Genomic DNA, 25545 nt, shown 5'->3' on the forward strand with positions numbered 1-25545 from the left:
CTCGCTGAGGAGGAGGATGTTGGGTTCAAGTTTGGATGTGGTGTTCTGGGCTAGAGAAACCCAGAACATGGATGGCTCACAGGTCAGAGGTATCAGAAAATATCCCAAGCTACGGGATATCTATGACAGGGAAAGACTCAGTGTTAAGAACAGTGATTCTGAGAAGCAGGCCTGTCCATTAAGAGCCCTGCAAACTCCAAGGTGAGTGGAACATACCAACTGCCTTCCTAGCAAATCCCAGCCAAGAAAATAGATTACATTTTGCCTCAGACATGCTGTTCAATCATAAGCCTGGATCTGTAATTCAAAACTGTATAAAAAGAAGACCCCATGCAAGATCAAGTAATAAACAGCCAAGTGGGCAATGGCTGTGCTTTGAGAGACACAGAGCCAACAGCTCCTGAAGAAAAGCCTTGGCTGAGGAAAGGACAGGGTACTGGGACACAGCTTTGGTTTGAATAAAAAGGAAATTTTCCTGGAAGATGTCCTATGATGAGATTTGCCTGGGTATAATTCTACACTTATAAGAAGAGCCAATTATCTAGGTTTCTCTTCCTTCCCTTTTGCAGCAGATAAAAGGATAAATGCAGAGCCCTTTACTAGCTGTTCTTCAAATAAAACACTTGGGTGCTTGATGACATGGGGTTTCAGGGAATTTCATTTTATTTTTATGTGTTTATTCTTGTCTGAAGGACAACGTGAATTTCTGGAGAGATGATTCTACAGAGAATGCATTGGGAATGCTATAAATAGCCTACTTGGAAGGATGAGGTATAACTCAATGGTTGAGCACTGGTCTGGCATGTACCAGGCTAGGATTGATCCCAAGCACACACTCAAAAAAGGTCATGTGACGGGCACGGAAAAGAGCTGCTAAGATTTATCCATAACTGCATATTTTAGTTACTTTCCTATTTCTCTGATAAAAACATTATGCCTAAAAACAGCTTAAGAAAGACATAGTTTATTTTGGCCCACGGTTCCAGAGGGAGGAGATCATCACGGTGGACCAGAGGGATGGTGGCTAGTGGAAGGCATGGCGGGAAGAGCAGAGAGCTGAGAGATCATGGCTCAGCTGCAAGCATGAATGGGAAAGAGCTAACCGGTAGTAAGGACAAACTATTTAATCCCAAAGCCCACACCCAAGGGCTTACTTCTTCCAGCAACGCTGCATTGCCTACGCCTCCCCATACAGTGCTGCCAACCGGGAATCGAGTGTTCACATACCCAAGCCTACGGAAGGCATTCTCATTCAAACCAACACATAACGGCACTGAAGTTAAATATATGACTTCACCATTTCTGAAGTTTAAAAAGGGTCCGATGTCAGCGAGTCCACACGAATCTGCCTAATGATGCTTCAAGCTGGAGGTAATGTTGCCAGGTATAGCCGGTTGTGCATTTCTCTGTAGAGTCTTCTACGTAAAGTATCTGCTACCGTTTGCTACCTTTGCTTCCAACAATAGTGGTTTTTATTTATAAATTTTAAATTAAGACCTAGGCATTCTATAATTATAGGATAAAGGGTACTTGGGATGACAGTAGAAGGGAAAAACAAAATCATCCTTAAAGATGGCAGCAACAACCTGGCATCAGAAACAGTTGCACAACAGCACACACGCTAGCAAATGCTATGCTGGGCTGATGAGCTGGGAGTTGTATTTGCAGGGATACTTTGCTCTCCCTGCAAAGTATCCCAGCAGGCTCTCCGACCTCAGAGCAGATGGAGCATTAAAAAGCATTTTGTTGCATCGTGGACCTGCCTCTGCCCTTTCTCGCCCACTCTGGTGGGAGATGGTTAGAGCACAGACCACAAGCTATGCTGACTCAGGTAATTCAGAACTTCCAAAAGAAACAAAATCAAACAAAGAAAACCCAGCAGGCCTCAAACCAGCCCCTCTTACATTCACCCAGATGCCCCAGCACAGGTGGGAAGATCTCAGAAGCCAGACACCTATAATACTACAGCTACCTCTGCTCCAGCAGGCCCACCCAAACACAACAGGGAAGGCCGCAGACACAGGGAAACACTTGGCTTCCTGATCTGGAAAGAGAATACTGCAGAAATTGAGGCAGCAGAGTCAGCTGAGGGTACAGTGTCACTCAGTCTGGAGAAATCAGGAGAGATATGGAGCTGTTTTAACTTGAATCCATATTTTGCCCCTGTTCCTGAAAGGATTGGAAAAAGGAAGACACAAGATGAGTGTGGCCAGTTTCTGAAGGAGGGACAGGTCCCACACAGAGGACAGCAGGGAGATAAGGGGCCACAGATCAAACACTCTGAAGACTTGCAGGAAGCATCACTGTCACCATGGATACCCAGCGAACACCAATGGGACTTCCCATCTCTGTGTTCACAGAAAGAGTGGACTGTGGCTCTCTTGCCTAGTCCAAACCTCTCAGCATGGAGCCAATCACCCTGGAGGCCACACCTCCAGCAGGTGCTAAGCTGAAGCCCGGGAGAAAAGAACATCATACCTACATGCTAAATTTTCACTAGGCAATAAAACATTTGCTGGCCTTAAAGACAGCATCAACCAGAGAGCAAACAAGAATTCCACTCAAGTCTGCTTGGTGAACCATTAAGGGTAGCAGCTTCTTGCAAAGCATAGTTAAGAAGTTACTTAGAAGACCATGGATGACCCCAAGGCAACCACCTCATCAAAAAACTTTTACACCAGTATGAATGGCACCCCCATAGTTGCTGTCATAGTTTGCCTTCTGTTGCTGTGATAAAGCACTAACCAAAACCAGAAAGGAAAGGGCTTATTTAGTTCATCTTGCAGCTTAAAGTTCATCAGGAAGGGAAGTTGGGGCAGAAGTCGAGTCAGGAACTGAAACAGAAGCCATGGAGAAGCCCTACTTGCTGGTTGCTCAGCCTGCTTTCTTATTCCACTCAGAACCATGTGCCCAGGAGATGGCAAACATCCCTAGTGACCTGGGCCCTCACACATCAATCATTAGTCAAGAAGATGCCCTAAACACTTGCGACCTAATGGAGGCATTTTCTCAGTTGAGGTTTTTCTTTCCAAATAACTCTAGCTTTTATCAAGTTGATTTAAAAACAAACAAACAAACAAACAAACAAACAAACAAACAAGAAAAGACTAGCCAGGACAACTGCATAGATGGAACCCCCACTTTGCTTACCCCTTACACACTCCACGTATGGCCTCACCTTAAGACACCCTGAGACCATGTCGCAGCAGAAGGATCAGAATTATACACAGCTAGGATGCAGATATAGGAAGGAGTGGCTGGACTCTTCTCTCCTTCTTCTTCTGTAAAGGACCATAAACAGGCCCCATCTTGAGGGTCATTTGCAGGTAGCCATAGCTACTCTGATTAAAATGATAATGACTGTTAGGCTCACGCTATGGAATCTCACTACAGCACAAAAAAGTTAGATGGCCAACATGTGATTGGAAAATCCCAAGAAACAGAAGTCCACAAAGACAAAAATTTATAACCTTCAGGTAATAATGTAAATTCCTTATAAATCAAGTGACACATTCAAATGCATGACAACCAAAGTTTCAAAATCATTTTTTAATGACTGTAAAATTCTTTGGTAAGAAAAAATTATACCCGAATCACCAGGATGACAAAGACTGATGAGACCATTAGGCCTCAAATAAATTATTCGGTCTAAAACAATATGGAAATGTGCATACCGTCTAGTCTGACAACTCCATCTCTGAGACTTTTGCATTGGAAAAGACACAAATGACTTCCAGATAATTTTGTATAAAAATTGCCATATCAGCACAGGCTCCTATACAAATATTACAGGCTGGAAGGTTGAGGTAATAAAACCTCATCTCCTCAGCCTTGTGAACAGAAAGTCCAAGATGGAGGCATCTGGGTTCAGCCGAGACAGTTTCTTCTGAGCCCTCTTCTCCTTGGTTTTTAGAAGGTGGTCTTCCTTCCATACAGGTCTGTAGTCTTAGTGCCTCTTATTATAGCCACATTGGGTTAGTGTCCACCCTAACAACCTCATTTGCATTCGGATACATCTTTAAAGTCTCAGTTTCTAAATTCAGACCCACCCTGAGGTGTAGCAGGTTACAATCTCAGCCCAGAACATATGATCAGTACAGTGACAATAAAGAGTCTAGCTACCACCAAGTCCTTCAGGTGAGCTTTCTACATGCCCCGTAGTTGCCATAACTCAGTGGGTGCTATCCTGTTCACATGACAGAGCTCTGGTTTAGAGAGACAATTGTGCTAAGATCTAAGGGATGTTACGATGCCATGACAACTGTCTGTTGGTGTCCCTACACTTTTCCAGGGGCATGGCTGACAGTGAACATAAAGATACCTCCACTTTTATCAAAGCACAGGGTGTGGAGAGCGCTTCTGTTTGGCCTTCATATGATAGCTGTTGTTCAAAATATTCAATTTTCACAATTTAATGGGCAAAACAAAAAAGCCATAAAAGCTACTTGCATTTTTAAAGAAAAACGTCTACATCATTCCATATTCGAATGGCTGTCTTTTATTATTTTACAGGCAGGTTTTTTTTTTTTTTTGCATGTTATGGGTGTTTTGCCTGCAAGTGTGTCTGTGTGCCATATGCGTGCAGTGCCTACGGAGGCAAGAAGAGGGTGTTGGACCCCTGGAACTGGAGTTATAGACAGTTGTGAGCCACCATGTTGGTCCTGCAAGTCAAACCCCTGTCCTGTGGAAAAGTAGCCAGTGCTCTGATGTCTGAGCCCTCTCTCCAGCCTTGTAGCTATCTTTTTCGATGTGTCTGTATTGGGACAGTTTTATGCCACGGGCCTCACTGCTGACACTCTCATTTTAGATGGAACTTGGTCAACAAGGTGGACTTGCATGTGAGGCATAAGATTTAGAACTGAGATGAAAGCCTGTTATCCAACTCAGGTTCAGCCAGTGTAGCCAGTTTCCAACCAGAACCCTTTGATACACCGCAGTCCTTCTCGGTGGCTCTCCTTGCTCACTTCCTGTCTCCCAAGCTGCACTGTTCTGACTGGAAGTTACTGTTGGTTTTGGATGACAGCTTTCTGCTCTTACAGATTCATGGCTTGCCTTGGTGGAAAAGAGGCACACTAGAGTGCTGAGATTTGAACAGTTTGAAAATTGCTAGAGAAAAAAAAATTTAGGAAAAGAAAAAAAGCTTGCAGCTTGGACTTGAGAATCCAGTGCAAGAAGTAGTGATGACATCACAACTTCTGGACCAAAGCTGGTCTCTTCTATTTTATTCTATTTGATGATGTCATCAGTCAGAGGTCTCAAATGTAAGTACGTAGAGGCAAAACAGCAGCAAAATAAAGTGGACTAGCTCCAGGAAAACACGTTATGAGTGGCAGATCGTATAGATGCCAGAGCCACATGCCTAGGGTACAGGGAGGGGCTGCTTCCTCCTGTAACTGTGGCCTCGAAGCATTGAGGACCTAGTGCTTGAACTCAGCGTCTTGTAACAATTTATCAGTGTTCACAATTAATTTTTTTAAGTTTACACATATTAGGTAAAGTAGTAATGAGCCGCAGGCCCTACTTGGCTCCACAGGCTGTCAATTTGGGCCAGCTGGCATGATTCCTTATTGAGAAGAGTCCACCACCACCACACACACTCAGTAAGAATAGTGACATCAAACAAGCAGGTGTATCCTAGACACTGGCCTCAGGTCACATGGGGCTGGTGGCACCACAGGACACAGAGCACAGTGATGTCATCCATATCAGGTCAAGGATGCCGCCACCAAGATGTCTCTGAAGTCCAGACCCAGCACAGAAATCCTACTCAGCAAAAGTAGTGACTGTCCAGCAGAGTGATCAGGAGGAGAATAAAAGAAAGAGGAGGAGTGGGGCTCAATGGTCAACAGAAAAATCAGAAACCGAGGCCTCAGCTTGGCTCAGAAACCAAGCAGCAATGCTCCTCTGCTCCCATTTCCTCACCTTACGGCCATTTTGGTGACCCCTCTGCCCACCCCTCTGACATCGAGACCCCACTTCCCGTTTGCCTCCTCTGATCCGAAACACTAAAATAGACTTAGAATAGAATAGAAACTTGGGTATTTTTCTGGGCTAGATACCAAAGCCTCTCCATGTGGCCATGACATCCATCATCCATCATCTCTCTATGCTCAGGTTTCCTGCTTCTGCCACAGTAGGTGCTGACAAACACCACCTGGCTACCCCCCAACTCTCCCAGAACCCCCTCATGGGTATGACACTTAGGATTTTCTTTTTCCTGTAATGGAATCTAGTTAAGGCTAGCTCCTGTTTTTGTTTGTTGTTTGTTTTAAGCAAGCATGAACTCTTTTTTCCTTTAAATTAACATTTTAACACAAAATAATGGGTTTCATCATGATATTTTCATAGCACCGTACTTCTCTCGTACTTACCACCCCTACAGTCTTTCCTCAACTCTTCTCCCTCCCTGAAATACTCTACCCATCACCCCCAAACCAGTTTCCTCCCACAGGCCAAACAGCCCCCACTGTGCTTTCACACAGAGTTACATCTACATTCTATTTGAGAAAGAAAGCATGCAACACGTTGCTTTTCAATTTCTTTCTCTTCCTTCCTCTTAGAACTCTTCTCCAACAGTCTCCCTTCCATTCCATGCAAATACATGTGTACACATGTATTTACACACACATAAGTATAGACATAGGTGATCTAGATATACATATAGATTCTGTATGTGACGAAAAGTACATGGCATTTGGCTGTCTTATCACACATAACAGAACAATCTTCAATTCCATCAGTTCTATTACAAATGAAACCATTTTGTTTTTCTTTATGGATGAATCAAACTCCGTCATGTATATAAACCACATTTAAAAAATTCAATCATTGAATTCTGACATTTAAATTTCAAGTCTCTGCATTTTGAAATCTTGACAGTATTTATAACATTTATAAAAATGCTGTGGGGTATATACCCAAAGTTTGCTCAAGTACACAAAAGGGATATTTGCTCAACCATGTTTATAGCAGCTTTATTTGTAATAGCCAGAACCTGGAAACAACCCAGATGTCCATCAACGGAGGAATGGGTACAGAAATTGTGGTATTTTTACACAATGGAATACTACTCAGCAATCAAAAAGGAGGAAATCATGAAATTTGCAGGCAAATGGTGGGATCTAGAAAAGATCATCTTGAGTGAAATATCCCAGAAGGAGAAAGACAAACACGGTATATACTCACTTATATAGATCTATAAGATATAATAAACATAATGAAATTTATACACCTAAAAAAGATAATCAAGAGAGCGGACATGGGGTAAGATTATCAATCCTCGTTTTGAAAGACAGATGGGATACACATTGAACATTGACAGGAGTCTACTGAGCGCATTGGAAAGACTCTAACTAGCGGTGTTTTCAAAGCAAAGACTCGTGACCAAACCTTTGGCAGGGTGCAGGGAATCATAAGAAAGAAGGGGAGTTAGACTGATGAGGAAAGGATAGGAGCTCCACAAGGACCAAAGATATCTGGGCACAGGGTCTTTTCTGAGACTGACATGCAACCAAGGACCATGTATGAATGTAACCTAGAACCTCTGCTCAGATGTAGCCTGTGGTAGCTCAGTAACCAATTGGTTTCCCATAGTGAGGGGAAAAAGGACTATTTCTAACAGGAACTCAATGGCTGGCTCTTTGGCCTCCCCACCCCCCAAGGGAGGAGCAGTCCTGTTAGGCCACAGAGGAGAGCTTTGCAGCCAGTCCTGAGGATACCTGATAAAACAGGATCAGATGAATGGGGAGGAGGTCCCCCCTATCAGTGGACTTGGCAAGGGGCATGGTAGAGAGGAGGGAGGGAGGGAGGGACTGGGAGGGAATGAGGGATCAGGACATGGCTGGGATACATAGTTAATAAAATGTAACTGATAAGAAAAAAATAAAATAAGAAAAAAAATGAAAAAAAATGCTGTGGGGGTAAAAACATTTGTATTTGTCTTGTATAATTAAAGAACTAAGCTACATGAGTGTTTTTTTTTTTAACATAGCTATGATAGTAACTATGGTGTTTGTGACTAAGATTTGCTTTCAGCAAGATGATCAAATCAAATTTCTTCACATGAGCCAGGTGTGGTATTGCATGCCTTTGATCCCAGCACTCACAAAACAAAGCCAGGTGGAGCTCTGTGAGTGTGAGGTCAGTCTGATGTAAACAGTAAGTTCTGGGCCAGCCAGAGCCACATAGTGAGACCCTGCCTCAACAAAAAAATAAATAAATGAATAAATAAAAAATAAAAAAAAAGAATAGAAAAAAGAAGTATCTTTAAAAAAACGCTTCTCTTGGGGTTCTGCCACAATATACACTGGCCTTATGGCTTTCACACATCTTTCTCTTTGTCTGTGCAATTTTTAAACATGGAATACAGTATCTAAAATGTGTTGGGCATCTGCTGTAGGGCAGGGTTCAATCATGGTTTCATCATCTCAGCCTCCGGGCCTAATGTGGCACGTGGCCCAAAGCAAAGGCTTGGTAATGTTTGTGGAAAGTTTAAGTTCCCAGGAATATACCACTCTAGGTCCTCCTTCCATAAGCATAATTGTGAGGTATAAAATTCCACGGTACATTTATATTAAATACTGGATATTCCGAAAAACTGTAGATCATTAGCTATAACCATCCAAGAATAATAACTCAGATAAATATTATTTCTCCATGTTGCACAGCTAAGACCTTTTCCCTGGAGCTTGCTCACATTTGTGGAAAGTGTTTGGCTGCCCTGGAACCCAAACCTGTCTTTACCTTTCAGGCAATAGACACTCAGTGTAACGTAACCAATGCCTGGGCCACTATATCAAAAAACCAACCAGCAAACAAACTCAAACACGGGGCCAGAGAGATGGCTTAATGGTTAAGGACACTGGCTGCTCTTCCAGAGGAACCAGGATCGATTCCCAGCACTTACATGGTGATTCACAATCATCTATAGCTCCAGTTTCAGGAGATTCAATACCTTCTTCTGGCTTGTAAGGGCACCAGGTACATGTATGTCTATGTGGCACACAGACATACATGCAGGCAAAACACATAAAATAAAGCTTAACACACACGTACACACCACCACCACCACCATAGGCTAACAGGGCTGAGTAGGAAATTATCACATCAAATTTCTTCACAGATAATTAGAGTGTTCTAAAAGAAGATACAGACAAGTGCTGGCTTCTCCCCATGCTGCTCCTTCAGGCCTGGGGGAGCCACATGTGGTCACATGAAGCCAAGCTCTTGAGTGACCCTAGAGGTAACCTCACAGGGCAGCGGCTAATCCGGAGCCGCCTTACTGACAGCAGTGTTCTTTCCTAAGTGCTCCTTGGCCCAGTTTTGAAGCCAGTCAGTTTCCCTTCCTGAGTAGCCCACCACCTTGAACCACTCCTGTACCAGTGTCCCACAGCTGAAGTCACCATGCATAAGCCCTGATCACTCCAGAGACAACGATGGGCCTCAAAGCCTGCTGATGTAACTATACAAAGCCAGACCTGTCCTGTTGGTTATTGTTCTCATTGCTGCAATGAAACACCTGACAAAAGCAGCTTAGGAAAGAAGGGTTTATTGTGGCTCATGGGTTGAGAGCACAGTCCACTGTAGCAGGGACAGTGATGACAAGCACGTCTCTGGGGATGACAGCAAGAATGTGAGGCGCCTGGACACATTGCACCCAGTCAATAAGCAGAAAGAAATGCTGATGGCCAGCTATCCTGCTTCCTTCTTTTTATTTCATCCAGAACCCACACCTCATGGGGCAGTACCACCCACATTCAGAGTTGGTTTTCTCTCCTCAGGTTAATCCCCAAGGCATGTCTGCTATGTGATTCTAAATCCATTCATGTCCTCAGTGAACATTAACCTTCATGCCTACAGGCCTGCTTCTTTTATTTCATCTGCTCCTCCCCTCAGAAACTACCATGAAGGTCTTGACCACAGTCCCCACTCCTGCTGCTGCTGGACAGGCCCTCTGGAGTGCTCTGAGTGGTCCCATGTGTCTTGCTGTGCTCTCAACAAAAAGCAATCACATAACTATAAAACTTTTGCAGGCCTCTTTCTCTTGATTGCCATCTGCCCCTCCTCCATTCCCATTCCCACGTAATATGGTCCAACCATGGCTGGGCAAATAGAAGCAATTCGAAGGTTATTCTTGACTGTGAATGTCTGGTGACTGCTGGCAACGGACTGTAACACACACACACACACACACACACACACACACACTCACACACACACTCACACACACAGACACACACAAAAGGTGTTCACAACTTTGTTGAAGACACAGAGAAATGACTCAACATGTAGGTTAGGGAAAATTTCCTTGTATAAAAACAAAAAAAGCCACACCCCAAGAAATATGTCATTTATATGCTCCTAGAAGGTACTTTTCTTGGCACAGATACATCACAGTGCGCTGTTCAGTGAGCACCGTGCCCTCATTGCCGCAAATCTCATGTCGTGGTGAACACAGGACAGACAAAAGATAGCCTTTCCATGAAAAGCAGGGTGCTGGGAAGTGACTTGAGTGCTTGAGTGGTGTGAGTGACCACTCACTTTCCAGAGAATGCATGGCAAGCCTTCTAGTCTCCAATAAATGGGCACTGTTGTAAAACGGGAAGGTCAGACCCTGGTGGTGGGGACGAAGCACTACCCCTCCTCGCATCTTCCAAGCGCTGGTGCCTTCTAAGAGGGTCTTAACTGTTGGCATTTTCTCAGAGCAAGAGTGAGAGTAGCAACGTGCTTTCCAGAATCTCTCTGGGTCATGAGTGGGCGTTCTCACAGAAAGTGCTCTTAGATCTCCCTGTTCCACATCAGAACACTGCAAGTTAACAAGCCATCTCAAGCTTCTTCAGGATAGACACTCAGTAAGGCAGAGTGTCCAAATAGAGCTCATGATGTCCACACCATGTACAGTTGCTGGAGGGCAGAATTCACAACACTCCACACTTGGGTCTTGTGCAGCTACTGAGTTCCACTTGTACTACGCACAGAGATTCTCTGGGTAACATCAAGGTTAACTGTCAGGTGGCAGTTCACAGCTGCTTCCTGGGGGTAGGGCTCTTCCTAGTCATACCAAGTTTTCTCTTCCTAAATCCCTTAATGTGGCCATACCTAACACCCTCTAGGCGCAAAGTCAGATTTTCTATCAAGGTCCTCCTCTGTTAAATCCAAGAAGCTAGTCACCCACTTTCTCTGCCTCCCTTGCAGCTATAGGTGATCATGTGATCCATTTATAATTGAGAGGTCTGATAAAATTCTTATCTTTTCTGATAGATTGACCTAACTACAGCTGAAGGCCATGTTCCTTGCCCAGAGTTGGATGCATATGGAGACAGATGTGTACATGTGAGAATCATACATGTTAATGGTTGAATTATATGAAGGACAGAAATCATGCATCTTAACAGTCAAGTGTCCTTCCTGAAAACTGGTTCAAATATGCAACAAGCCTGAGAAAAGATGGGAAGGTAACAGAAGAAGCCAACCTGTCACCTCACAGACAGGCATCGATGCACCACAGAGCAATGAGAGGTGGCAAGGAAGGTGCCCTCTCCTACACACACAGCATTTCTCAAGGCAAACCCAAACAATAAACACCAACTTGAAAAGGTGCTCAGGGATCCCAGGGAGTTTTCCCAGGGAGTTTGCCTTCTGTTGTGTGGGTTTTCATTAGCACCAGGCGGAGAAGGAAAGCTTAGCAGGAGCTAGATGACAACACAGGACATAAGGAAGCGTTCCCAGAGCAAGTGGCCCGTTGCTGCCTCAGTGAAGTCTAACCATGGGCATCCAATACTAAATCACACATCTCGTGCACTTCCCCTTCACCCAAGGGAAAACTAGACGTTGTCTGTGGAGTATTCTACTTTTATTTTTTAAATGAGTGTCAATATGCAGTTTGTGGGGTCACAGTGATTCACACTGAAGAGAGCGGAGAACCAGGAACCTTCCTGACCTGGGCCAGCACAGAGTCTCTGCTTGGCCAAAACCCAGGGAAAGTGACATCTTTAGGCACAAGCACTGACTTCTCTGAGTCTCCGTTATTTTCAACTATAACATGGGGATAGCACTGACTTATATGAAATGTCTCCTTTCGTAGTTCAAAACAATTGTTTCTGCCTGACCTGAGCACAGGTTTTAGGGTTTGTTTTGTTTTGTTTTTTATAGGAGAAATTTATTTTGCAGAGGCACCTAAATCACCACCATTGAAAAAGACCATTGACTCTGAATGGCAACAGGAGTCTGTTTCAAAGCTGCCCTTGCATTAATTTGCACATTAAATTACAAGGCAGCAACTGGAATCACTCCTTACAATGCAAGTTCCCAGGCCCACCTGAGACCTACAAATCTAAAACAGGAAGCCATGGCCAGCAATATGCAGTTTGACGAGAGCCCCACCAAGGATGACTCAAGTTTTAAAAGAATTTTTTTTTCCTCCTAGAAATGAATCAGATTTTAGTTCTGGGTGGCTTTGAGTTAAAATGAAAAGTCTACCGAAGCCCATTTAGAGTGTGCCTCTCCTTACCAAATCAAGGGGGTTAAAAAAAAAAAAGTGAGTCACCTGTTCTTTGTTCTTAGCAACCTAGAAGAAACCAAGGCAGCTCTGACCCCAGCTGACTAAGAGCTGGTGCACTGATGGAAATGCCATGAGTTACCACAAGGGGTCTTTGCTCCATTGTCCCAGATTTCTTGCAAAGTTCCTGGCAAGTGAGCTCCTGAGGAAGAACCTGGCCTCTGCACAAAGGGGCTCCCATGACTCACCCCTCAGGATGTAGTTCTGATAGTTCTGATCCGCCTCAGCTCCCACCTTGATCAAACACGTCAGGCCTTCAGCCATGACAAATTCGTGCACCAAGTCCTTGTCATCCTGGCAGAAGAAAAGATAGAAATGAAGTGACATTTCTTTTAAGTGTTCACATAGGTCCCTGTCTACCTTCTATCCATGCTACATTATTCATACTCTTCAGGAAACTTTAAGGTAAAATGACCCCGGGGAGACTCTGCTCCATTCAAATGAAGTGTCTTAACATTAAACATTTTTTTAATTTAATTTCTTTTCAGACAATACATTTTGATCATGTTTTCCCCCATCCCCTAACTCCTCCTAGAGCCTCTTCACCTCTGGTTTTCTGTTTTGTTTTGAAATTTATTTTTGAGGGTTTTTTTTTTTTTTTTGAGAGAGAGAGAAGTGCACATGAATGGGAATCAAACTCTTGGGTAAGGAATTTTACAAGTCTTCACTAAAGACATTTGCTAAAGACCAATTATCGTTTTCTGGGCAATCTAACAAAGATGAAGCAAACAAATCACTCGCCTGTCTGGAAGATTTACACTGTTCTGCTTTTCCTTCTTCAAGCTCTCCAGGCCCCAGACCCCCCACAGGACCCAACATGCTGGCCGTGTGAAACTTCGTGTGCAGCTTCTCACTACAGGAGCATCCAGTGCCCATGCAACCCGTCAAGAAAAGCGCACTCCTGGGATAGCCTAGGGATGGCAGTTTCAACAAGAGGCTTCTCCATGCTCTGTTGACCAAGAGGGCTCTTCTCTTGCCTTGCATGGCTGGTTACTCAGGGAAAGAGTACAGAAGCAGCTCTTCTCCTATAGCAGCCGGCCATCCTTGGAAGCAGCTGCCTTGGTCAGTAGAAGGCAGGACTTAGAGAGAAACTCCGGACTGCTAAACTAGTGGCTCTTAACGAGAGCTCTCCACATAGGCTCAGCAGGGGACCCTTGAAAGCCCCTTAGAGATCCTCACAGGAGCTCATCACATAAGCAAACTGCCCCATACTTCTGGCTGAGGAAGAGGGAGCTGCAGTAGAGAGAGCTCTGAGGCTGTATCAAAGCCTCCTTACTTCTAGGTAAGATGGAGATTCTAAGAGGACCCACCCTCTCCTTCATGTGAAGACTGTCTGGAGAGCTTTAAAAGGGCAAGGGAGCAGGACTCTATGTAGAAGCACTGGATTGGAACTGCTGAACTGAGACCCAGGCTCTGCTACTCAATACTCAAGAAACACTATCTCCTACAACTCTCTTTACAGATAGTCTAAGACTCCAGAGGGCAGGAAACAGAGAAATAGAACACACTTGGCCCGGAACCCTGAACTATGTCTGGCCAGCCCTCAACCTGGGAAGTTGCTATAAAACCAAATTCTGGGGAGCCCTGTTAAATAGATGTTTCTATTGCTGCTTCCTTCCACTGAGATAGGGACATTTCCTAGATTAGAGAGCCCCTTGTCTCCAATGCAGGGAGGATACAACAGGAACACCCATACTTAGTTATAACAAACAACGGAGCAGAAACTTCACAAACGAACCCCAGCAATGAGAATACAGAAAGCCAAAGGAGTGATGGAGGACCACGACAGTAATAACAACCATGGTTTATCACTAAAAAAGAAAATAGATGACCTGGAACAATTCTCCCGTCTCGACATGCAATCAACCACTTTATTATATGACATTTTTTCAATTATACAGATGGGAGTTTTGAGCTAAATGTGGGCAGACATAGTACAGGTCTCTGGGAAGTGATGTTGTGAGGCAGGGTCAGCGCCAGCCCGGGGGTAGCGGCGAGCGAGGCTGAACATAATGAAAGACAGCTGTGTGAACTCAGGCTTTGAGATAACCATGGCTGGGGAAGAAAGAGAAAATGGGACAGTATCGTGAGTCTTTGGAAAATTACTTTACACTGGTGGGTATAAAGGAAATAAAAAAATACTTCTCCCTCCCTTCGTCCCCTTTTCCAGCAGCGTGTGTGAAAACTGGACATGCAGATGAGCTCATGTCTAGTCAGGAGGGTTTTCTAAGCATGTAACAAATGTTTATTGCTTTAACTAAAACTAGATTCACACATGACTTCATGGTGAAAAAGTGCGAACAAGCTCTCAAGAAACCACTCAAGCTAATCACTAATATTAATATACCAGAAAGCTGAGTGTCTGGCAAAGGCTCTTGGAAAAAAAGCACTGGACAGGCCAGACGGTGTTCATGAGACTAACTCAGACCCTTCGCTAAAAATGCATGGATCCGTGTAGATAAGATGCCGTGGAAGGAGATACTTGAGGATAATAAATGTGGAGAAAGTCTTCCAAATTGGCAAAGTCCTAGATTTTAAATACATATCCTGAAATGCATAGGCACTAACACATGATTCTTAAGACACGGGCTTTAGACAATTATGAAATTAAAATGTTCTCACCAGCTGATAAGGGATTACTGCCACACTCCAGAATTTTCTGTAGGAGCTATTCATTGAATTATTATTTTTTTAAGTATTTTTCTTACAATTACTTTGTGTATGTGTGTGCATGTACATGCACACATGTCAAAGGGCATTACCCTGCACGCAGGTGGAGATCAGTGGCAGCTTGTGCAAGTTGGTTCTCCATCCATTATGTGGGCTTGGGGTATCTAATTCAGGGTTTCAAGCTTCGCAGAAAGTGCCAATAACCCTTGAGCCAGCAGCTGTGTTTTTTTTTTTTTTTTTTTTTTTGTCTTTGACTTGGGTGTTGTTGTTGTTGTTATTGTTTTGTTTTGTTTTTTTAAGTTGACTACCATTTTTTAATAGGCAATTATTATTTTCTTTTTTTAATTAAATTTTTTGTTGTTATTGTTAATGCCTATTAACCAAGAAAATCTAACTCCATCCAAATGACCAATGTCTTTATTTTTTAAGCTTTTAAAAGAAGAGTTTCTAAAGAACCTCCTTGCCTAGAAAACTCAAGAGATGATGAAGATGTGGAACCAAAAATGTGGAAGGCACCAACCTGAGCCTTCCCCAGCAGGCTGCCTGTCAGATGTAGTTAACCTCTAGCATGGCTGCTCTTGACTGTAGTTTTCTGTTCCTGTGTGTGATCTTCAAACCAGACTCAAAACTCCTGGTAGCAAGCACCTTCCTTCATATTTGTCTACACAGTGCTAGCCTAGCTGTTCAAAAACCCTTTCATGAATCAACAGGGGAAACTCAAAGGGCACACACAAAAGGGTATATAAGTTCAAAGACTATATAATAAGTCTGCACAAGTTTATTTGGTTTTCTTTCTAACTTTTCAACTTAGGAAAATCTCACTGTATGTAAAACAAATAATCCCATGAACATAGGTGTGAATGAACTCACAGCGGTCTTGTCTTATCTATAATTCTATCTTCTCCTATTATATAACCTGAAGCAATTTGCAGACCACATGTCCAACTATAGAAACATTGTAAAAACAGATATTCATAAGACATAGTTTAAGGTTAAAAAAATTATCAAACATCTGGACAGTCATCACTACTTATTCAAATTGTCTTGGTTTGTTATTGTCAATTTCAAGAAATTACCCAGATCAGATTGACCTGTGGCCACATCTGTAAAAGATGGTCTGGATTGATGACTGCTGTGGAAAGGCCCAGCCCACTGTGGGTAGTACCATTCTTATGCAGCTGTCTCAGCTATGTAAGACAGCTGGATGAACACGAGCCAGAGATTCAGTTAGTAAACAGCGTTCCTCCATGATTCCTACTACCAGGCCTTAAGTTCCTGCCCTCGCTTCCTTCAACAGTAGACTATGACCTGGAAGTGTAAGCTGAAATAAACACTTTCCTTGCCTAAGTTGCTCTTGGTCAGTGTTTTATTACAGCCACAGAGCTCAAACCATGACAAGGTCCATGTATGGTAATTAATTTTTACGAGTCTAAAACTCAGAAACATCTATTTAATGGAAGATAACAAGCCTACCCTCATTAGCTTCCATGTTGAAGAAAGTCATTCATCCTTTAGAGCAGCCCACAGTTTGGCAGATCATTTTCCTGAGCAGATGTTTAACATGTGCCTCTGTCTTCAAGTATTTGTAGTTGGATTCATGTCTGAACCCAGGGCTGATCTGTTGTCTTGACCACATCATACTTTATACTTCCATCAGGAGGTACCTAGTATCTGGTGGCACCTTGTTTCTGTCGTGCTAGCAATTTTTGTTGTATTATTAATCTATTAATGGATTCATTAGGAGCCACAAACAGTGGCTTTCTATTGTTCTTTATTACCTACAAAGGCTTTAGTTTTTTTAAAGGAGACATTCTTAAAGTTCAATAGGAAAAGGCAAGAAAATGTGAGATTCTGAATGCTTACGCTTTCCCAGTACATAGTCCACTAGCACCCACTTCCTACTCTTTCTGTCTATCATTGTTAGTTTTAGTGTCCTGGTGAATGTGTCCATCAGTGCAGTTTCTCTGCCTATCCAAATCCACAGCAATTATCGTTTTGACTGATATGTATTGTTCCATCTCTGGACAACAGTTGGCAACACTTCAGTTTGCTTCTGAGAGCTTTGGGGAAGAAAATTTTAGTGTTATCTCATAGATAGCTCCCTGCTTTCCATGTGATAAGAAGATACAAGTTTATTATGACATGACAGAGAAACCATGCTCCCAGCAACGGACTCAGGGTGTGGGAGAAAAGAGGACATATCTTTAGAAATTTCCACTGGGAAAGGGGTCCCATCCTGGAAAGAAGTGACAGCATGACTGAACAAGTTTAAAGAAGGTAAGAATGTGTGGCTGGGTTAGATTTTTTTTTTTTGGCCCACCTTTTTGCCTAGCCCCTCTTAACAGGGAGAGGTGGGTGAAAAGGGGAATAAAGGTGGAGAACTTTACAAGAAAACCAACAAAGTCAACTAACCTAGGCCCATGGGGGCTCATAGAGACTTAGCCACCAACTGAAGTGCATGCATGGACTGGATCTAGGTCCCCTACACATTTGTAACTTGGTCTTCATGTGGGTCCCCTAGCAAGTGGAGTAGGGGCTGGTTCTGACATGGACTCTGCTGCCTGCTTTTGGATCACTTTACCCCAGCTGGGTTGCCTTGTCTGGCCTTGGTGGAAGAGGATGTGCTTAGTCCTGATGTCACTTGATGTACCAGGGTGGGTTGAAAGGGGGTGTGTCCCATTTCTGAAGAGAAGGAGAGAAAGGGGAAAGAAGAAAGAGGGTAGAAGGGTGGGACTAGAAGGAGAGGATGAAAAGTGAATAAAGAAATTAAAAAAAAAAAGAAGATAAGAATGTGTGAGTGGGTTAGATTTTTTTTCCCCCACTTTTTTGCCTAGTCTGTCTCAACGGAGAGAAACTCACTCAGGCTAAAAATACCATCAACAAAGAAAATCTTTTAAAGACATGAATAAAACAGGAATTGAAGGACAATAGAATGTATACATGAGTGTAAAATTATAATGGGAAAAGTAGTGAGCCTAGATAGCTATACTCCAAGTAAAGGTCACCTTCACAAACCCACAGCTTTCTTCTCCCCACTCTGACTCATGAGTATCTGGAGCCTGGCCTAACCATTTACTAAGCTTGGAATTCTCTCAGTATAGGATGAGAGGAAGGATTGGTGTGTATTGAGCGTTAGGAGGAAACTGGTGGTGAGGGGCCTGCATGTCCATACACACGCACAGTAGCAGGCTTTACAATACCAAGACCTGGAACTAAGCGAACCATCCACCCAGAGGAGAATGAGCAGAACACCCGTGCTCGATGCATGCATGATACAGCTACACCTCTACCCATGCACTCTCCTTGAACGAGCCAAAGCAGGACATGATAACTTATGCATGAAGCTAATGCCAAAGATTGTCACATATTGTGGCTCTCTGCCACTAGGATGGGAACGTGAATGTGTACAAGAACACGAAATGCAGCTATTGGTAGAGAGGAGAGCTGGGTGTGGGAAGCAGGTAGTGACTTGGGAGCAAACATTAATTACAACCAAATGGGTTTTTAAAAAATACTGGAATATAGAATAAATTATTATTTGTTTATGTTGTTTTTACCTTTTATACTAAAAAATATTTGACATAAAATATTCTCCTTCGGAATTTTTATCTGATTTTCGTGTGTGTGTGTGTGTGTGTGATGTGGGTATATGTGTTTCTATGTGTGTGGACACATGGAGGAAGGATGCAGGCACATGTGGAGGCCTGTGATTGGTGTCGGCTGGCTTTCTTCAGTTCCTCTCCACTGTAGATGCTGTGGCAGGGTCTCTTGCCTGAATCCAGAGCTCACCAGATCAGCTAGAGCAGTCATCCAGATTCGATAGAATCCTAGTTCTGCCATTTGAACACTGGGATTCCTGGCAGGCCATCGTGCCCACCCAGCATTTGCCTGCGTGCTGGAGAGCCAACCTGGTTCTAGCCTTTGCCCAGCAAGCCCACTGCCCACTCTGCCACCTCCTCAGTCCCTCAGCCCCTGACCTAACTTGCAATGGCCTCTAAACACATTTTCCTATTTGTAATAAACACAGGTGTAAGCTTGTATGTATCTAATTCCCCAGCAAAACAAACACGAGACTGTAGTATTTTGATTTTTGTTTTTTCCTTTTTACCTGAAATATCTGCTTCAGCGAGAAAAGGGCCCTTCTTAGATCTCGGCCGCTGGAGTTGTACAGCTTTTCTGAAATAAAGAAAACAATAATTAACTTAGTTGGCTCCATGGATGGTACAAACGTAAGAAGCTATGAAGGATGACATTTTTTACCAGAGGATGATGACAATGCAGCCTCTCTGTCCCCTCCCAAACTGCCTGGACATCAGAGACCAACAGGCCTGCTATAGCCAGAGCCCCCCAGATGGTTAGAGGTCAGTGTAAGCACACAAGAAAAAAAACACCCAGAGCTAAATGTCACTTGAAAGCAGCTGTCCTACCACAGCAAGCCCAGGAGTTGCTTACACATTTGAAGTGCAAGAAAATCATCTTAAATCCAAAGTTTATGAAAAGAATAGAGGCCTCAAAGCAAAAAATAAAACTCTCAAGGTAACACAGGAAAATACAGTCAAAAAGGTGAAAGAATCGAACAAATCCCTTAAAGAAATTAAAGAAATACAGGAAATTGTAATCAAACAGAAGGAAATGAACAAAACTGTTCAAGACCTAAAAATGGAGCTAGATGCAATAAAGAAAACACAATCTGAGGCAATCCTAGAGATGGAAAACCTAGGGAAAATGATAGGAAATACAGACACAAGCATCACCAACAGAATACAAGAGATGGAGGAGAGAATCTCAGGGGTAGAAGATATGATTGAACACATCAATACATCAGTTAAAGAAAATGCTAAATCTAAAAAGCTCCTGACATAGAACATTCAAGAAATCTGGGACACTATGAAAAGACCAAACCTAAGAATAATAGGAATAGAACACGGAGGAGACTCCCAGCTCCAAGGCCCAGAAAATATTTTTAACAAAAACCATAGAAGAAAACTTCCCCAACCTTAAGAAAGAGATGCTTATAAACACACAAGAAGCCTACAGAACTCCAAACTTATTGGACCAGAAAAGAAAATCCTTCCGCCACAGAATAATTGAAACACTAAATGTACAGAGCAAAGATTTATTTATTTGTATTCTATGTGTACAGGTGTTTTGCTTGCATGTAAGTTTGTATAGCACATGTTTGCAGTGCCCACAGAAACCAGAAGAGGACATCAGATCCTTTGAAACTGTAGCTACCGACATTTGTTAACTACAATGTGGGTGCTGGGAATTGACCAAGTGCTCTGTGAGAGCAACACACACCCCTAACCACAGAATAACCAATCTCTCCAGGCCATAAAGTCATAAAATCTCAATGTAGTTTTGTTGTTGTTGTTTTGGGATATTTTTAGTATCAAATATCAAAAGAACAGCTAAAATCTATAATAGTATTACATATTTTTACTAAAATATTTTCTCAGACGTTCTTCTTTTCAATTCCATATTCTATAGAGTATAAGGTGGACTTTATGCCAGAAATCCCAAATCCCACGTGTGATCTTTGAGTGGCATCTTTCTTTATCCTTCAGACAAAGGACTGGTAGCCATTTCATGTTTAGAGGCTGGGTACCCTCTCCTCAAGTTCTCCAAATCTATTCACACAATCACCATGTAAACAAGTGTCACTTGCTGGCTCCTCTGTCATGGGAGAGCCATGGCAAACCATCTCCAGAAGAACAGAAGTCATATCTATCAGTTAACTTTCCTGGTTGTTGAGACAGAACGCCTGGGAGAAGCAACCTCAGAGTTTGCTTAGGTACCTGCTCTGGGATAGGTAGAGCCCACTGTGGCAGAGAAAGCATGGCTTAGTCAGGCAGTTCTCACACCTGGTAGTTCAGAAAGCAGAGAACTCACACAAGGGGCAGGGCATATCATAACCCTCAAACCACGAGTGACCCAATTCCTTTAACCAGACTGCATTCCTCAAATTTCCAAACAGCATCATCACCTCTGGAGACCAAGTACTCAAAGACATGAGCCTGTGAGGGACAACTGACATCCACTGTCTTTGGAAAGATAATGCATCCATAAGACGCTCCTGCTCTGAAGTGAGCCACGGCCTCTTAGTGCAGCACTGGATTCAAAGTCATGGTGGAAAGCCTCTTTGCCTAACCTGACTGCCCTATTGCTCTCGGTATACATATCAGGAAGTGTCTTTCAGGCTCAGGGAAGATGAAATGAGGATATTTGTAAACAACACATCACTTTTCCTTTACAGAAGGTATAATGCCTGCTGGTGGACCACAATCCAGCAGGCATCTCACAGCTCAGATAGCCTACCCAGACCAACAATAGGTGAAAGTCTTGCTCCACTGATATGTGACCGCAGAGAACCTACAGACCAAAGAATTCCTGCTCACAGGCCAGGTCCTGGTGTTCTTGCTCCATAGCGAACTACCACCAATTAGTGGGAAGTGTCACTTGAGTGACAGTAAGTTCAAAACCTAGGCATCTGTCTGTGTCAAGTCCAGGATTCCCTAGGCAGAAACTCAGACTGATCATGGCTGAGCAGATCCATATTCATCTTAGAGTGCAAAAGGTCCATTTAGGAACCTCTCATCTCCCAAAGGGTGTGGATGCTAACAGTCTTGTGTCCGTTCTTCCAGAACTCTCACCACTTCTTTGGAAGCAGCTGTCTAAACAAACCCTGGCAAGTTTTCCCACAGAGTGACTAGTAGCTGTGGCCTTCCCTACTTCTGCTTACTTCCTGTATTCTGAGCCTCACATGTCTGTTTTGGCGGCAGAAAGTTCCACACGCACATAGAACTTCAGCCCACGATTAGTTGCTAAGTCAACAAGGCAAGGAAGACAACCTCGGTTTGATATTTGGAGAAAGCAAGACCAGGTCTTTTATGGGTGAAAAGAGTGAGGAGATTACAGCCCATTTAATCAGTGAATGATTATGGAGAAACAGAACCTAGTTGTATTTGAGAAGGAAGAGAAAAAGTACATCTAGAATGCTGTATTTCATTCCATAAAACCACGACACATTTTCTCACCAAAACGTCAAACCCAGGAACCAAGAGATTCACAAGAAGACTTACGTGAAGACATGGGAGCCCCTCCTTTGCTGAGGGAATACAAGGACCTCCCTCCACCCTTAGGCTGTCACTTGAACAGGCAGGAGGGCAGTCACACCTGAAGTTCTGTGTGCATCGGCTACAGAGAAGGCAACCATCATGGTTTTTCAGATGAAGACACAGAAATGATTGCAACCACCATGAGCTATGGAGCTATATGACACTTTTCTCTTCAGACATCAGGCAGAGCAGGGTAGCAAAAGATCAATTCCATGAATTGTGGCCAAAGACAACGAGTGGCCAAGTTTGGGTGACCTTCCTAGAGGACACTCAGTCTAAATTCCACAGGCACCTGATGAGTCCCACTTGGGCCATTCTTCTCGTGGACTCAAGGGAGCCATCTGATTCAGAGACGGCAGGAAGCACAGTCTGCCTCATCTTGCAGCCATTGCCTTACCACTGATGTGGTAAGGATGTTTGGAAGGGAAAAAAGAAGAAAAAACAAAACAAAACAGTGTCGTAGTACAAACTTTACTCCCTGAGTTTATTAAACAACGTTTTCAGAAAACAAACTTGTCGTTTATACATTATAGTCCTCATCACTGTGACATAATACCTGACAGAAGCCAGCCTAAGGGAGGATTTGCTTTGGCTCACAACGGTACAGTAGAGTCCAGTTCACCATCACATGGAAAGCATGGCAGTGACAGCAGTTTCCACAGAGTGTCAAGAGAGAGAGATCTGCTCACAGTGCCGCCACGGTCAGGAAGCAGAGAGCAACGGACGCTGATGTCAGCTTGCATTCTCCCTTGTGTTCAGCTCAGAGCCCTCAGCCCATAGACTGGTACGACCTACCTTCAGAGTGGCTCTTCCCTCAGAAACACCCCAACAGATACAGCAAAGGACCTAGCTCCTAGGTGGTTCTGAATCCCATCAAACCAACAATCAGGGTTAAATACCATACTCTCTATTTCTGTAAATAATTTTTTCCAGTAATTTAAAAAAGCAATTTCGGAATCAGACACTTTTGCTCAAACTTCACACACAAATACATACAAAGTGTGACAATTTTAGAAGACATGGGTGCCTGGAAACTTCCTGTGGGCCTCTGTGGGGTTCTTCTATTCACTGCAGAGTGAAAAACCTTTATTTTTTTCAGATGAAAGTGAAGGCAGAGGGGTCCCTCAGTTCCTGGTCTAGAAATGAAATTTGAGGCTTACGGAAGTGGAGAAGAGTAACTGAAAATTGCTGGCAGAGGTGTAGCTAGCCACATGTTCTGTTGGCATGACAAAAGCAAGGCAGACAGCTGAGCCACTGAAACTGCTCATGTGCTAAAACATACCAGGACACTAAAATATCACCATGCACTTTAGAGATGACACACACAGATGCAAAAAAGTGTGGCTCCTTCTTTCTAACCATGGTCCTGATGCTGAGCAGTGGCTACCTGAGCCCTCCAGCCATCGGGGAGGCTTCCATCCCATCAGTCTGCAGGTACAGAGGCTATACAGGAATAAGATCTTTCAAGTTTTTAAAGTCTAAATAACAATAATAATGATGATGATAATGATAATTGCTACTATTACTTTTAATAGTGAGAGAGAATATGAATGCATGTATGATGGCCAAGAGGTGTGCTACAGTGTGCTTATTGTGTAGGTTAAATGGCAGTAGAGTCAGTTCTTTTGCCTTTACACGGATCCCAGGGATTAAACTCAGGTCACCAGGTTTTCTCAGCAAGTACCTTCACATGCTGAGCTACCTGACAAATTTTTAGACTTGATGGATGAAAGAATACCTGAGAAAATCTCATTTAAATCCAGTTTCCCTTGAATTATTTTTTGTTTGTTTTTGTTTTTTGTTTTTGAGACAGGGTTTATCTGTTTAACAGCCCTGGATGTCCTGGAACCCACTCTGTAGACCAGACTAGCCTTGATCTCACAAAGATCCACCTGCCTCTACCTCCCAAGTTTTGGAATTAAAGGCGTTCGCCACCACCACCCAGCTGATTCTCTTTGATTATAGTTTCAGCTTACATAGTTCTTAGTGACTTGACCTTTGGAACAAATTTTTGCTGATTATCTAATTAAGAATGAACCATGTGGACAACGGGTCTACCAATGAATGTTAAGACATTCTTAGCCATCAAATGAGTTGACAGCCTGTGGAGGAGTCAAACATGCCTCCAAATCATGATAATGTCATATGAGAAAGCAATGGCAATGCTCAGGAGACCCACAGAAGTGGGAGTGACAAACTCCGTGGTCCTGGGCCTGGGATGAGCAGGTGATCCTGAATAAAGTCAGTTATGTCGAGAAGCTGTGTGTAAGAGGATGAAAAAGCAGCAGGCATGCAGCCAAGCAGAAACCAAGCCATGTGGTCTAAAAGAACAACCACTTAAACATGGCCGACATGTGGGTTGGGGGAGGGACCATACTGTCATCACCCAGACCAGTGGAGAGACATGGGGAGAGTGAGCCCAAGAAGGCCCTCAGGGGCCAGGCTGTGTGGTTTAACCTGTGTTATACCTGGGAGAAGGGGTGTCACAGAGGGCTCAAGAGAAATGTAAGTAGTGAGAGACTGGGGACCAAATTGATTGCATTCATGGTTGGTCAGCACAGAAAAACTGAAGAGGGGAGTTGGGGAGTGCCAGCTAAAAGGCCGATAAAAGGCCTTGGGAATTGGACACTGGGAGGATATGGGCTACGGCCATGAAATAGACCTTCTCCCTAGACAGCAGAAGGTTTCCAGAACGTGATCAAGGCTCAGCAGCCTCACTCTTCAGAGTTCGTGCCCCAGAATGAATTCGCTTTATTTGTCCCCAGGGAAGAGTCCATGGATAGGCTTCGTAGGTCTATGCATGTTCCGAGTGCTCAGAGAAAAGGGTACCAAGGCCCCAGGCATTCTCAGACACTTCTGTATAGCCCTAGACAGGTAATTCTGACTCCTTCTGTCTTTCTTTCCTCCAGTCGCTGTCTACTTAATTCTTTGACAAGAGACACTCTGTGGTGCTAGGAGAAGGCTCAGTGAATGAAGTGTTCAAATCCCCCAAATCCATGTAAGTCAAAGTATGCTAGAACACGTCTACAATCCCACTGTTCCTGTGGTGAGACAGAAGGCAGACACAGGAACATCCTGGGAAGCTCATAGGCTGGCTAGCCTGGTGTTCACAGTAGAGCTCAAAACAACAAAGAGATCATTTCAAACAAGGCAGAAAGTGAGAACCAATACCCAAGGTTGTCCTCAGACCTCACGTGTCCA

General features: G+C 43.5%; 1 protein-coding gene across 5 annotated transcripts in view; it reads right to left on the minus strand.

Moving 5' to 3' along the window:
• The window catches only part of Fhod3 (formin homology 2 domain containing 3), a 410013-nt gene that overhangs the window by 212123 nt on the left and 172345 nt on the right, over positions 1 to 25545 (minus strand). For all 5 annotated transcript variants that reach the window (XM_055625623.1, XM_055625622.1, XM_055625621.1 and 2 more), the window contains exons 4-5: positions 19335 to 19402; positions 12745 to 12850 (exon numbers count right to left, since the gene is read on the minus strand). In XM_055625623.1, coding sequence (XP_055481598.1) covers positions 12745 to 12850; positions 19335 to 19402 — 174 coding nt within the window. The remainder of the gene's footprint in view (positions 1 to 12744; positions 12851 to 19334; positions 19403 to 25545) is intronic.

This window comes from Psammomys obesus, unplaced genomic scaffold, assembly GCF_907164565.1.
Source record: "Psammomys obesus unplaced genomic scaffold, mPsaObe1.curated_primary_1811, whole genome shotgun sequence".
NCBI classification, from domain to species: domain Eukaryota; kingdom Metazoa; phylum Chordata; class Mammalia; order Rodentia; family Muridae; genus Psammomys; species Psammomys obesus.